The 15180-nt window shown below is 35.7% G+C and overlaps 3 protein-coding genes across 3 annotated transcripts; 1 reads left to right on the top strand and 2 right to left on the bottom strand.

Annotated features, from left to right (window-relative positions):
* Positions 1 to 240: 240 nt before the first annotated feature.
* Positions 241 to 7012, bottom strand: LOC110730207 (pyruvate kinase isozyme G, chloroplastic-like). Its single transcript, XM_021909988.1, has 12 exons — positions 6544 to 7012; positions 6033 to 6296; positions 4935 to 5100; positions 4007 to 4141; positions 3806 to 3916; positions 3625 to 3713; positions 3439 to 3501; positions 2764 to 2939; positions 2537 to 2642; positions 2021 to 2169; positions 1164 to 1272; positions 241 to 1078 (listed from the first exon to the last, which is right to left on the bottom strand). Exons 1-12 carry the CDS (start codon positions 6790 to 6792, stop codon positions 965 to 967), a joined length of 1731 nt encoding a protein of 576 aa, XP_021765680.1. The 5' UTR covers positions 6793 to 7012; the 3' UTR covers positions 241 to 964.
* Positions 7013 to 9543: 2531 nt separating this feature from the next.
* Positions 9544 to 10164, top strand: LOC110730028. The gene has a single exon (XM_021909809.1). It carries the CDS (start codon positions 9544 to 9546, stop codon positions 10162 to 10164), a length of 621 nt encoding a protein of 206 aa, XP_021765501.1.
* A 1636-nt stretch (positions 10165 to 11800) lies between these two features.
* On the bottom strand, positions 11801 to 14858 carry LOC110730205 (putative disease resistance protein RGA3). The gene has a single exon (XM_021909986.1). The coding sequence runs from the start codon at positions 14746 to 14748 to the stop codon at positions 12067 to 12069; it is 2682 nt and encodes an 893-aa protein (XP_021765678.1). The 5' UTR covers positions 14749 to 14858; the 3' UTR covers positions 11801 to 12066.
* Positions 14859 to 15180: the final 322 nt, after the last annotated feature.

Raw genomic sequence — 15180 nt, 5'->3', positions numbered from 1 at the left:
TCTTTTTTTTTTCCTTTAACTTTCATATGCAAACAAGTCTATTCCGCATCAGCATAATTGAACCTATAATTAAGCTTCAAAAGCATAATATTAAACCACATCAAGACCCCAGAAAGACTCCAAGTTACCACAGAGCAAGTGCAGTGATGAAAGAAAAAATTGACACCTCGTACAAAGGAATACTGATATCATAGTAGCTCAGAAAGAAAAACATCATAAAGCAATATAGAACAATTAACATGGTATACCAAGTTGCAAATTCTAGTCATCATTTTAGGCAACAAAGTATACTAGCATTGGAAACAAACCAGAAAAACTAAAGTCTCCAGAACAAGCTAAGAACAAACCCACTCATTTGTGCAACGAACCAATAGTGCACAATTAGTTAGAAGGGCAACAAAGTTAACAGCAATTGGATCCTGTTCCAATCACTCAATTACCTTTCTGACATTAAATTTAGAGATGTCAGCCACTCCCATTGTCAAAAACATTGACCACTCACCACTTCACCAGTTGCCACTGCCCCGACCCAAATATATGAACAAAAATGAACACTGCAGACCATGCCCACAGAAGTTCATTCAGGTATAACCATAAGCTTTAAGGCACTAGTAAGAAAATAGCGGCAAAACAGTTACCAAAAAAAAACCCAATAATTGTGACAGTGCTTACAAGAAATTTATAGATAACCAAGCTAAGGCTGTATACTTGTATAGTATAATAAGGCAGCACCTTAACATTCTAAATCAAAAGCAAAACAATCAACCAAAAGCTAATGAAGTTTTTGCAATGTACAGGTTCCTTTGAAACCTAAGTATGAAAAAAAAACTGATGCATACATGGACTACAACAACTAAAATAACTAAAAGCATTGTCATTATTAGATAAATTAGACCTTACACTATCTAGATCCAGTGCCTCCAAAATTTCCAGCAGCATGTAACAAACATGTGTATTGAACAAATTAGCCTTGAACTTTACGGACTTGTATGTGATGACTGGATTCTTGACGCCAGATTGGTTGTGCTCCACTTTGGACCAGAGTAACATGTTGTCCCTCCTTTACTAATGCCTTGCTCTGTTACACATGAAATAAATCAAAAAATCAGAAATTAATGTCGAAATGAAGAATCTGTGAAATTTGAAGCATCAAAAGAACTCACAGTCAACATCTTTAGGGCCCGAGAGAATGTTTCCTCTGCATCATCTGAAAATTCCATATAAATGGGCATCACCCCATGATATATAGAGAGCTTCTGCTTTACCCTTTGTCTGGAAAGCAACAACAGGAGTAGCTTAGTACAGTAGTTATAATAATACCAGTTTCTAATATGATATAATACAGGGTAGACAAGACATCAGGTCATATGAATGCAGCACAACAAAAAAATCATGAACTTATTTAGCTCACATTAAGCATATAACTGTCCTTTGGAATCAAGATTATCAAAAAGGCATAGAAAAGGTCTTAGAAAAGCTTGATGGAAGCATAAAAAACATATATAATAAAATAAAAATAAATAATATATGCCCCAAAACACATAAACTAATTGAAAATTTTTTAATGCTCTAAAATGATAGTGGAAAAAGGTTATCATAGTGTTTGAAGATAAAATGGTATTATGGTTCTGATCCTGCCATCACAAGCTGATTTGATTTTTCAGTACTCAATGACTTCAAACATTATGTGTTAATCTATCAACATTCATGACATATAGCCTTTTGTTAAACTGTTTAGTTCTGTTAATTGTCCTCATAACAAGAAATGCCTAGAGACTGCTAAAAAAGACCATGCTATGCGAGTAAGCGCCCACTAACATTATTATTGCTGGAATAAAGCATTTTTAACTATGGTTCTATTGACTAGATTTGGGAGCAAATTTGATGACATTTGATATCTCTTAGCAGGACAAAAACTTTAAATTTGAAACCCGTAATATCAGTAGTTTGGTATACATTTTTAAGAATGTCATTCTATATGCTTGTTAGATGTGCTTTGTGAAAGTAATTGCACACTTACTCATTAGTGAAGGCAAAGATTGTAGAAGACGGCCGAAAATGGCTTAGATGAATAGCCATTGATCCTGTTTTTGTAAATACAATGACTGGAGTGCCAAGAGTGTTGGCCATGGTAGTTGCATGGAAAGCAAACATCACGCCCATATGGCTCTGCAAAAGGTGAACATCAGTATCTAAAGATGAGAGAGACTATCATATTACCTCACAAACATAAATTCTTATTCATTTGTGATTAACAGTTTAACACCCCAACGTTCAAACACTTTTCCAAGCCACTTCTGGCTTGGTGGTGCATAGGCAAGTCCTGTGAGCAGTTGAGCACCAAAAACTTGAAGGAGATAGGATAGGAAGAAAAGAGCAATCACGGGAATTCAAAATCTAAGCGAAATTTAAACAGAATCGTTTAGCAGCCATAGAAATGTAAGAGAAAGGGTAATCTCTTGTAAAAGCTCTTCACACAGCCATATTATATGAATGAATAGATTATAGATGGCACAGTGAAAGAGCCACCACACACCTTGTATATACTAGATGGTACAGGAGGAGAATCATTTGTTGGTTTCAAACTTGACTCCATCCTTAGTGCCACAGAATGCATCACCTTAACAGCCTTCAATGGGTACCTTTGGCCAATAAAGAGCAACTTGAGCAAAACTAGAACATATGAATGACATGACTTTACACATTCAAAGAAAAAATCTGAAGCAAGTGTTGTCGTATGAATTAGCCACATCCTTGACTTACTTTCCATGAGCAGTTTCTCCAGACAGCATAACTGCATCAGAACCTTCTCTAACAGCAATTGCAATGTCAGAAACCTCTGCCCTGGTGGGTGTCGGATGATCAATCATGCTTTCAAGCATATTAGTTGCGACTATAACTGGTTTCTGCATGCTGTGACACCAATTAATGATTTCCTCCTGAAATTTGCATGCATTTTTTTTTTAATCAGTGGTTATGCAAAGCTACAGAAACAACATAAGATCTCCCGAGGGACATGGAAAAAAAAAAGTTTCCATTGCTAAAAGAAAAATTCTACAAAAGAGATTCATTAGCTTTAGCTCCTCCTAATTAGAAACAAAAATACGTTTTAAATTCCATTTACATAGCCATAATTGTATAAACTAATAGAATTCTTAATTTTTACTGCTTTACTATATGATATCTTAAGGGACATTGATTTATACTTCAAATATAGATGAGTCGCTCCTGAAAGTTTATAAAAATAAATTATTTATTTATCTGTAATCAACTTCAAATCATACAAGATAATCCTACAAAACACTGACAAGTTTCAACTGAGAAGCAAACATATTGTTGTAATTGGAAAATCACATTAAAAATCATAAATTCCACTTCCCGGCCGAATAGCACACTCACCCATATAATATATCAACGATATGTATATAAAATATTTACCTGATATATAGGCACATCTTCAATAGGAAGCTCAGCTCCAAGATCCCCACGAGCAACCATTGCCTGGACAACATTATAGATAACCAGAACATCAAAATCATGACTTCATATGGACAAAGGTATCATTATAGATGACCAAAAAGGCTTATGAAGAAGGACAATTGAAAAATGACCTACGGCACCTACCCCATCTGATGCTGTAATTATAGCTTGAAGGTTTGGTATTGAATCTGCACTTTCAATCTTCACTATAACATCAATATCAGCATTGCAACCTATAAAGTAGATAAAACGAAGTCAGCAACAATGGAGTGCCGGAAAGTACATTTACTACATTCTATAGAGAGAAAAGCTAAGTCGTCTTTACTTTTAAGGTAATTTTTCAACTCAATAACAACTTTTTCATTCTTCACAAACGAAACAGCATAGAAATCAACTTGATTCTCAACCCCAAATTTAATGTCCTCCCAATCTTTGTCTGCAAAAATGATACAAGAAGACAATTTGTCACCCATAAAGAGATGCAAAGAAGATACATGGAAAAATATACATAGATGGAAAAACAAACCTGTTATCGATGGGAGATTTGCACTTTTACCACGCACATTCAAATGCCGCCTAGATTTGAGCTCCCCACCATCAATTACCTGGCATTTTACGGTGTCTTCTGTCTTGGATTTCACAACAAGTGATATCATTCCACCTAACATAATAAAGCAGCTTCAATAAACACCAGAGTCCAGAATTGAAGAATATATCTACCACACTAGGAATGATAAGAAACTCTCTCTACTTGGACCAACCAAATGCACATAAAGCCTTGTTAGATTACAACTCTATAAAAGCGCAGAATCTAACTCTCATGGGCTGAGTTATGTTGTAGAACCATGAGAAATATACTGCTTCCTGGGCTAGAGTAACTACATCACATATGTAACTAAGAAACCAAAATTTGTAACGCATAAGATATCTGACACTGATATATGTATAGCATTTCAACCACTTGATTTCAAGTTCCAGATAGAAAGATGGCTAGTACTAACATCCATATTAAACTTAACCCTGTATTCATCATTAACATTATCAACTATAAGACCCATTTTCAAAAACATAGCACGCTTTTTTCAAGCCAAATGTGTTTCGCACTATGATTTCTAGAATCATCTATTATCCTCCTATAATATTACACCAAGGTCCATCCTCATATCCCAATAGGTCCCATTATTCCTTCATCATTCATAGATTTTAGATGCAAATTGAATGAAGGTTCAATGTATCTAAAAGTTGCACCTACATTCTTGTGTGCATAACAACAAAGATATAAAACCTCACAAACAAAACAATCAATTATAGGTCAGCAACAGCCTTTTTCTTTCAGCCAATTAGCATAATACAATTTGTAGCTTTACTATAGCAACTACATATAGGGTATCACATCTATTAAAATATAATCTTTACTATAAAAAATAAAATAAAAATAAAACTAAAATACTTACCATCAACCAGAAGTATATCTCCAGCCCCTACATCATTCACAAAATTATCATAATTGACACTGACAGTATTTTGTGTGCTTACTCCTCTTTTGATAGTAAAATTGAATTCTTGCCCCTCTTCTAGTAAGATAGGTTGAGGTACATCTCCACTTCTAACCTCAGGACCCTATATGAAAACAAAAACAACAACACAACTTCTACATTAAGTCACGCATAATAAGCATCAAAGCAAGGGTGAAAGAAGAGAGAAGTTCTGTAGAAATACAGAATGAGATTCAATTCATGAGGCTAATAATTGTAAGCAAGGGATTGTTTTTACAGAGTAGTAAACAGAAATGAAAGCATGACCCGAGTCACATAAAGTATGATAATAAGTCACTCCTGTACTTCCCTAAAAGCTCAGATAATTCGTCAGACTTTACTGCATAACAAAATGGAATCTGTGGTTGTCCAGGCAGCTATTATGGCTAAGTTGGGAAGAATTAAAATCCAACCTCATGAGACTTAGGGTGAGTCTATGATTAAAACTTATGGCTTGAAATACACGTGGACAGGCTAAAACATCAACCAAATAAACATCAAAAGTAATCACTGCAGTCTGCAAGAGAAGCAGCACACAGCCATTAACACTCAGGTAACCCAATCAATCCTATACATTTTGAATCACAACAGATATCCAGTCTTCCCAAATGGATGTTTCTGAGCAACACAGTTCTACCTTCTTTATCTCCGTTTCAAATATGGAATAGCTAAAACGCCAATATTCTAATGTTGCCTATGAACCTGTGATGCAGATAAGGATTGTGGTTCAAGGGCAAACTATTTCTTAACAAAGATAACTGACAATAATGGATTATTGGATTAGTGGTTGTATAGGATAAAATTTCCAATTAAAAGCACGAATAAATCCCCAATGGAAGAGCGTGAAGATTATGCGAACTCTAGAGGTGTCAAAAGAGTTCAGCTAGAATTCCTCACAGTAGAAGTTCATAAGAGCAAAAATCAGGCAAGAAACAAGAGCACAAATCATAAAACTAACGACGAATATCTAGCATTGAAACAAATTAAATGAGGTAAATAAAGAGCATTGTATATTACCTTAGTATCCAACATTATAGAAATAACCTTGCCATCAAAGTGAGCATTGTATTCTCTAACCAAATCAATGGTTTTCTTATGAGAAGCATGGTCACCATGTGACATATTTAATCGCGCCACATTCATTCCTTCCTCAGCTAGTTTCCATATCATTTCACGACTACTCGTCGAAGGACCAATCGTACAAACAATTTTAGTTTTTCGCCAAGCATTAGATTTCGGTGCATCCGAAAGTAAATCAACAGATTGCAGCACAAATGGACCCTATAAATATAGTGCCAATTAGTTCAATTCAAAACAATAACATCTGAGAGACTTAACTAACATTCATTAAATGTTATATTCTAGTCAAATATGAATTCAAATATCACAATGAATCAATCAATTAAATTGGACAAACATATACAAATTTACATACTACCTATTATACGTAACTTTGGAATTTTTTTATATTTCACGAATAATACCCCAAAGTTGCATATAATATGATACGGAGGTAGTAAAAACTTACAGGGGAGATAGGGCCGTTGGGAGAATCGAGACTAGTAGCAGGTTCAGTACTTTTAACAGATCGAACAGTGAAGGACTTCTTCGAAAAACATCGTTTTGCGCTTCTAATGGTTAGAATCCTAGCATTGTTGGTAGAACGACTTCCTTTGAAGAAAACTTCGCTGACATTTTTAGCAGAAGATAAACGACGATCAGAAACGACGTCGGATTTCAGCATTGACATTTGCGGCGTAAGATTCATGGTCGCCATTATTGATGAATTGGAGAAAAGAGAAAAGATGAAAGAGATAGTTGAATGAATGCAGGGTATAAGAGAGGGGGCGGAACTCCTGAGGTTGTGAGCTACTTAACAGGAATTAAATTGGGTTTTTGTGGTGTAAATTATTGAGATTAATTAATTGATAATTAATGTTGTATAATAAAGAAACAATTTAGTGTTACAGAAGAAAGAGGGTATGCTGAGAATGAAAGAGAGAGACAAAAGGAAGGGGGTTGAACGGCTCCTAAAGTGTTGGGCCAGATTTAAGTATCTGCCCTACCTACCTGATCGAACTATCGAGTATGGAGTATTACCCCACGTGGCACGTGACTTTTTTTCTCTTTCTTTTTTTAGGAATATCAAGAGGTATATCTATGCAAGTGTAATGTGTAATGGCATCTTTTCTTTCAAGATTCTTAAAGTATCCTCACTCCTAAACTCTTAACTCTCTCTGCTTTTGTTTTGCAATAAGTGCCACTTCTACCCAAATGTCTTTAGCTGATTAGTATGGGGTTAGTTCCAATGGTCGGTAAAGGTCTATCATTTAACTTGTATCTACTTAGTCAATGTGGATTAGCTATCCTTGTGGTTTGTTTGAGAATGACCGCTTCAATGATAAAGTCAATAACATGTTTATAGGAGTAAGATAAGAGATAGGATGAGAATTCTAAAGAAAGAGGTTTAGATTTAGAGAAATATTGCCTTAGAAATGAAATATGCTTGGGTATTTATAGAATTCCCCAAATTGGTGTCATGTCCATGTGTCGGTCCAAGTTGCAGGCTTGTCAAGTGGGCAGTGGATGTCCACATGCTTGTATGCAGTTTTCCACGTGGGTGATAAGATATGTCAATATGGATGGTTTTGGGCGATATTAAAGGTGTTCCAAGTGTCAAACCCCGATCTTATTTACTTGTTTCATACCGGTGCCGATATCATCTCATATAGCCATATAGGAGGGTATGTGACTAATGTGAGTGATGAAGGACCAGTTTGGTGTAGTTTGATACTCAAATCAAACCAACCTGTTAAAAATATTTTTAAATTAAATTAACTCGTTAAAGTATTTTCAAATCAAACCAACCCGTTAAAAGTATTATCAAATCAAACCATATATTGATTTGATGGAATATGCTATTTAACTAAATATATTTTTTTTTACTAATTGTAGAATATAACTACAAGTATTAGTTATGAATTATTTTATTTTGTGATAAGTACTTTATATAAAGTTTTAACTTCTAATAATTAATGTATGAGTATAAGGTTTTCTTACACTACTTTCCATCCTTTTATTTTTTGAAAAATAATGTGGCCCGATGTGATTAATCAGTTGTGGCTTGTGGTGCAATTTGGTTTTATAATTTTTGAAAATCGCAACTTAACTACGAATTGCAGTTTGATCAAAATGTCTAACCACACAATATCGCAAATTAAAAAGGGGGCTTGATTTGCAATTTGGATCTTACATTATTGAATAAGTGAATAGCCATAACCCTAATGTACGAGGATTAAATTAGAGTTTATGAATATTTTTTTTACGAGGTGAAATAATAGAATTTTGAGTACCTAGTTTTTTTTTTTTTTTTTTTTTTTTCTTTCAGTACCTACCTCTTAACTTATTAATTTTAGACAAGATTTTAATAAATTGAACAAATTTTACTACTGTATTATTGATACACTTTTTTTTTTTTTTTTTTTTTGGTGAGGGAATATTATTGATACACTTTTTTGTTTTTAAATAGCTCAATTTTTACTACAACATTGATACAATTTCTAATTTAAAATAATCTCTTTTACATCATTTCAGATGCTAATTCACACGTTCTATCCAAATAATAAAAAATGTTTATTTACGTAATATTTACACTTATTAAGTTTTTTTTAGAGAAAACTTTTGTTATTGATTATTTTAGTTTTTACATAATCCTTTTTGTAGTATGTAATGTCTAATGTTTTACACTGTTTTAGAGAAGAAAAAAAAAAGTCATTCGCAACTCAAAAATAAAAAAGACACAAATATGTTTTTTTTTTTTTAAAAAAAAAAAAAAAAAAAAAAAAAAAAAAAGATTTAGCTTTTACCGAGTTCCCTCAAAGGAAAAATTCAATTCCTAATTACTCCGTAACAAAGATGCGAAAACTATTCCTAAATTTCAGTTGCTTCTGTAAACCCGAACCTCTCCCAACCAACCATTCATCCATATTTAGATAGACAGAGAAAAACAAACCAACCCAGAAAGAAAAAAAAAAAAAACATGAAGTTATCCGTGAAATTCCGAGAAGAAACCCGGCATCAAAACCCACTTTTACGGGCTAAAATCCCCGTCACAGTCCTCGGTTTCCCTTTCCTCACCGGAATTGTCGCCGGAGATTCTTCCGACCTCTCTTTCTCTCTCCGCTCCAATTTCACTTCCGGCCCCTCTCTTTCTCTCTCTTACCACCCCACTCTCTCTCCTCCTTCCCATTACCCTTTCTCTCTTTCTCTCAAATCTGGTATCGGCCTCTTCGGTTCACCTCATGATTCTCCTCTCACTTTCACCGCTAATTTTAACCCTAATTCCTTAACCCCCACTTTCTCTCTCTTTATTAAACCCCAATTGGGGAACTTCTCTCTCTTCAAATCTGTTAATTCCGATGATTTTAGTACTAATCAGCTTGGTGGGGGTCCACCAAATGAGGGATTATCAACTGGGTCGGTGTCGGATTTTGAGGTTAGGGATGGGTCGGGTTTGAGGGGTAGGCCGATGGTATGGGGTGATTTGAAGAAGAATTCGTCTATTTTGTCTGGGATTTTAGTTGCGGCAAGGACTTCTATGCCTTTGACGAAAAGGGCAATGGTTAATTTCAGGTGGGGTGTGAGTTTTCCCTCTGCTGAGTGTGGTGGTGGCGTTTCGGAGGCAAAACCGCAGTTTCCGATGTTGTTGATGAATAAGATTTCGGTTGAGAGGGTTGATGAGGTGAAGAGGGATAAGGAGGATGAGAGGAAGAGGGTTGATGAGGCGAAATTGGGTGATTTTGAGCTTTTGAAGGGGATGTGTAGTTGGATGGGGAGAGAAGTGGAGGATTTGAAGAGGGAGAATAGGGAGATGAAGCAGGCATTGGAGGGTATGAGGGGAAAGGTTCCGGTTTCGAGGAGTCGAGGCGAGGGGAGAGAGGGAGATGTTGTGGGGAAGAGGATGATGCCATTGCCTAGTATTGAGAGTTCTAGTGGGTTTGATAAATGGAGGAGCAAAAAAAGTGGTGGTAATGGAAATGGAAATGGTGATGGTGAAGAGAATGGGCATAGAGAATCGAAGAAATCAACGAGTAGAATGAGTGAAGTGGAAAATGAATTGCAAAAGGCAATAAAAGCTGCTTCATCTTAAGCAAGAGTTTGGAGCATATATTTCTGCCTTCAATTTGTAAGTTGTAGTTCTTGTTTGTGTATATATATGAATTGAGTTTTGTCTACTTTAGGTTTGTTGTTCTATAGTTTATATGGTAATGTCACTTACAAGGTTGGCATTTTGACATTGTAGTAAAAAAATTTGAGTTTTTGGAATGTAGAACTGAAGAAATAATATTTTTATGATTTCTGGTTATCTTGTTCGTTTTGTCTATTGATGCAACTTTGATTGTCTTTTGTACTCGAGTACACGAGCTGAAAGACCTTAAGACCCAATAGCATTTTATCAAAGTTTGCAAGTTTTTATCCACACAGGTAATTGCAACATGGAGAAAGAATGATATGGAATTGTAGCATTAGAAAGCATTAATTGGAGAAACTATATCCATATGTAAATTGTAGAAATAAGCACTAGTACTGTGTGAATCTATTCATCTATCATTAGAAAGCATTTACTCAACGAAATGTTTCCTATGTAAATTGTAGCAGCGTCATGAATTTCATATGGAATTAATTGTAGAGAAAGAATTATATGGAATTGTAGAATGATATGGATCCACACATATGGAATTGTTGCAGCGTCATGAATCTCATATGGAATTGTAGAATGATATGAATCTCATAGAATCAACATTTCGATGAGTTAATTGTAGAGAATGATATTTATTAGGAAACAATTGTAGAAATAAGCATTAGTTCTGTGTGGATCCACACAGCCTATCCATTCTGATAGATCCCTCAGTTCAACAATGAGCGACAATTGTAGAGAACGGAGGTTTGTCAAGTGCTGAAGCCTTTTTGGAAGAACCTGTAGCTTAAATACCATATGGAATTGTAAAAGGAAGACTTTTGAAGTTTTCCCATGGCAACTGTTCATCAGGTGAATGTGATGGATCAAGCTGGTTGCAATTCCAAAGTACCAACTCCTCTATGGCTGTCAGGTGTTCTTGTTATTGTCCTTGGGAGATAAATCTCAAGCTGTCGCAATGAAAGAATCCCAAAGAATGGAGTGATGAAAATATATTTTTGAAAAAACTCTCCTATTTTGTTAGTGCTCACCAGCTTCTTGTCCTGGAATTCTAGTGAAGAAGGTTGGTGCAGGCATTCTCTTGGATTGATATGAGGCCTTCTTCCACATTACGGATTGTCAAAATTTTCAACTTTGAACCAGATCCTTAAGTTGAGGTTCATGAAGAAGCTGCTTTCATCTTTGACACTAGTTCAATTTCTCCACATTTGGACATAATGGCAGGAATATCAGCTCACATTCTTCTATAATCAATTTTGATAGATAAGAAAAAAAATATGGATAACATATGTTGTGATTTGAAGTGATGCTTCCTTTGTATTGTTAGTTATTAGCAGTTTCTCCTACTCTGTATACCTATATGAAATATCCTTGAGTGTATATAGAAATTTTCAGGAGTACAAGTATACGAGAGAGTATTCAGTTGGTGTCTCCGTTACAATCAATTGTTTTTCATTAACTTTTGTTTGGTATCATTTTTCGTTTTCAGTTTCCTGTTTTTTTGAAAACTAAAAATCAAAAACAGGAAACAAGAAAAAGGTGTTTCCACTTTTCTGTTGGCAGTTTTCAAAATTATCATGATTTTAACAAGTCTAAATAATTTTTGATTCAATATGTGATATATATAATATACTTTTAAAAAACAAAAAAAAAATCAAAAAACAGTAAACCACAATGATGCCAAAAGAACCCTACATGTTTATTAAATTTAATTTAGTAAACTACTTACAAGTATACAACCATGTTCACCTACTACTAGAACCATTGACATTTAATAGAACTAAAGGGAGCATACTGTAAATTTGATAACATCAATAATGTCTATTTCATACCTATATCATAAATTCATGATATCTAATCCTGTAAAACTTGAACCAGAGGAATATGCTGAATCTTGGGCCATTCGCTACCCTTCGGACCTTGGCATCTATCTGTCAATCCTGGACAACTAAGGATTTTTAGTTCATTTAGGGAAGTGAGATTGCAGAAGGCTTCTGGCAAAGATGTCTGCTTAGGACAAATACTTACACACATGTATGCAAGAGATGAGAAACAGCTGATCCATTCTGGTAGTTCCATAAATCCACGGTTGCAAGTTATTTTAAGAGAGCGGAGGTTTGTCAAGTGTTGAAGTCCACTAGGAAGAACCAACAGCTTAGGGATCATATGAAATTGTAAAGAACGAAGACTTTTGAAGTATTTCCATGGTATATCTTCATCTGGTGATAGATCAAGTTGTTCACAATTCCAAAGCACCAACTTCTCTATCGCTGTTAAATGCTCTAGGCCTTGAGTGAAAAATCTCAAGCTATGGCAATGAGTGAAACTTAAACAACGGAGAGAAGAAGACATACTCATGTAGACTTGCTTTCCTATTTCCTCAGTGTTCACCAGCTTCTCATCTTGGACATCAAGTGAAGAAAGTTGGTGCAGACATTCTCTTGGAAGAGAAATGAGGTCTTCCAAGTTACTGACTGTAAACCTTTTCAACTTTGAACCAGTTGCTGAAGTTGAGGTTGATGGTGAAGCTGTTGCCATCTTTATCACTGAGATGGTCTCGTTGGTGTCCACTAGTGTTAATTCCTCCACATTAGAACATTGTGGCAGAGATATCAGCTTTGGACATTTTCGTAATTCCAATTTTGTTAGATTGGAAAATGGCATGGATTGGAGGCGTTGTATGAGTAATTGATCATGTGATGATTCTATTGTACTAATGTCAGCATTTTCTCTTACTATCCACCATCCTTCTAAATTATCCATATTCATCAGTGTAAGTTCTTGAAGAGATGGGAAGAATAGTGTGTTGGATGACAAGGAAAGAATGTGATCACTGCTTTCCATGTATTCCACACTTTGCAAAGATACAAGGGTGAGGCGCTTCAAGAAAGGGAGTTGACTAAAACAAGGCACTTGCTGACATCTTCCACAACGCAGAAGTTCAACATGAACAAGATTTGGAAGAGTACTGCACAAATTACCCATCATTGCCCAACTTGGGAACTTCTGACCTCTATAACAATAAATCTCCAGCTCCCTTAAATTTGGATGTGGTTTCAGCCCTTCCAAGATAGATTCATCATGATTACTACCACTAACATCGTCATATAACCAACCGTCCAATTCTATATGTAACTTAGTCAGCCCACGTTTTCCCTCACCGAAAATTTGAATGTGCAAGACTCCTTTCAGGTTATTAAGGTTCTTTAAATCACTCAACTTAGCAGTGTTGGGCTTGTAATCAATTTTAGGACAATTTCTATAAACGACTGTAAATCGAGGTAGTTTATTGAGAGAAGTCAAATTTCCTAGTCCTGAAGGCAAACGGTACAGAAACTGACATTCATTAACATCAAGGCTCCTAAGATTCTTAAGTAATCCCATATGTATAGGCAATGATGGAAGACTTAAACAATTAGATAGGTTAAGTGTTTGCAAATTTTGGAGCTTTGTGATTGAATCAGGGAGTTCTCCAATAGGTGTACGGGAAAGGTTAAGGTATCTTAAGTGAACTAGCTTACCTATTGAGCTGGGCAAATTCCTGATTCCAAGGTTGTGTAGATCCAACACTCTCAAGCATCCAAAGCCAGATATCAACTCTTGACAAATCGATTTGCTGAAGGCCGATCCATCTTTAAATTGCTCTGGCAACAGAAATGTTCGTAGATGCTTCAGTTCCAGCATCCAACTTGGTATCTTCCATTCTGAAGTCAAACGATAAGCTGACAAGTGACAGATTGCCTTGTTTGAATTGCTTTCTCCTAACACTGCAACCTTGCAGTTGACTCCTGCTACTTCTTGAGCAAGATCATGCATAAAGTCGTGCATTTTGCAGCTCGAAATGTTCCCCCATTCATCTCTTTTTATATCCTGGAAGAAGCACCTTTGCAACAGAATAAGAAAATATTCATCAGCAAGATCTTCTAGACTCTGGTCTTCATTATTTTTAGAAATAATAAAGCCCTCGGCCATCCAAAGATTCATCAGTGCTTCCTTATTGAATTCATGATCTTTCGGAAACAAAGCGCAGTAAGCAAAACAGTTCTTTAACGGTGACTGTAGTTGCTGGTAGCTCAGCTTGAGAATGTCCATAATGCCATTTTGGCTGTCAAATATATTGACTAGACTTCTATTTTTGATTGACAACCACTTGTTCTCGTTCTTGCCGTAAAGAAGACTGCCTACAGCTCTTATGGCCAAAGGAACATTTGCACACTTCTTAACAATATCTTTCCCAACCTCCATAAGACGAGGCATCTGTTCAGCTTGTCCAGGTTCAAATGCCATCTTCTGAAATAATTCCCATGCCTTCTCTTCTTTCAGGCCTTGTAAATCATAGGCAGGAACGGTGCCCATAATTTTTGCCACCTCCCTTGACCGAGTAGTTATAATTATCTTACTCCCTTTTCTACCAATCTTCAATAGAGCCCTCAGCTTCAACCATTCCTCACGATTTTCATTCCAAATGTCATCCAGAACAAGCAGATATTTCTTATCACCTACTTCTTTTCGCATTAGACCTTGTAACTCCTCCATCTCTAAATTCGGAGTCTCTGCATTGGTTGCTGACTTGAGGATTTTTTCTGTAATAATCTTTACATCAAAGACTTCGGATATGCACACCCATAACCTCAACTCGAATTGCTTGTCAACTTGAGGATCATTATATATGAGTTGAGCCAAAGTTGTCTTGCCCTGACCTCCAATCCCACAATTGGGATAACATGAAGTACCTCATTGTCAGGTTCACCAGAGGCAAAGAGTATATCTAAGATAGCTTTCTTATCGTCATCTCTACCAATAACTTCCTCAGCATCTACAAATGAATAAGTTTGATCTCTCTTCATACTAGTATGTATCACACTCCCTTCTTCACGAGGGCGGTGTACAAAGTCAAAATCAGTACCCTCTTTGACTATATCATCTAGCTCTTGCCTAATTGTTTTAATCTTCTTAGAGACATTCAAT

The sequence above is a fragment of the Chenopodium quinoa genome, unplaced genomic scaffold (assembly GCF_001683475.1).
Source record: "Chenopodium quinoa cultivar QQ74 unplaced genomic scaffold, ASM168347v1, whole genome shotgun sequence".
Lineage (NCBI taxonomy): Eukaryota > Viridiplantae > Streptophyta > Magnoliopsida > Caryophyllales > Amaranthaceae > Chenopodium > Chenopodium quinoa.
The sequence above is the reverse complement of the archived record's forward strand: the minus strand, read 5'-3'. Positions and strand labels throughout refer to the sequence as shown.

Coding starts and splice junctions, on each gene's coding strand:
- LOC110730207 (XM_021909988.1), bottom strand. CDS start 6,792: ATGGCGACCATGAATCTTACGCCGCAAATGTCAATGCTGAAATCCGAC. Junction 2,170..2,536: donor TACCATCTAGTATATACAAG/GTGTGTGGTGGC, acceptor CACCTTTTGCAG/AGCCATATGGGCGTGATGTT. Junction 1,079..1,163: donor GGGCCCTAAAGATGTTGACT/GTGAGTTCTTTT, acceptor CATGTGTAACAG/AGCAAGGCATTAGTAAAGGA.
- LOC110730028 (XM_021909809.1), top strand. CDS start 9,544: ATGGTATGGGGTGATTTGAAGAAGAATTCGTCTATTTTGTCTGGGATT.
- LOC110730205 (XM_021909986.1), bottom strand. CDS start 14,748: ATGGAGGAGTTACAAGGTCTAATGCGAAAAGAAGTAGGTGATAAGAAA.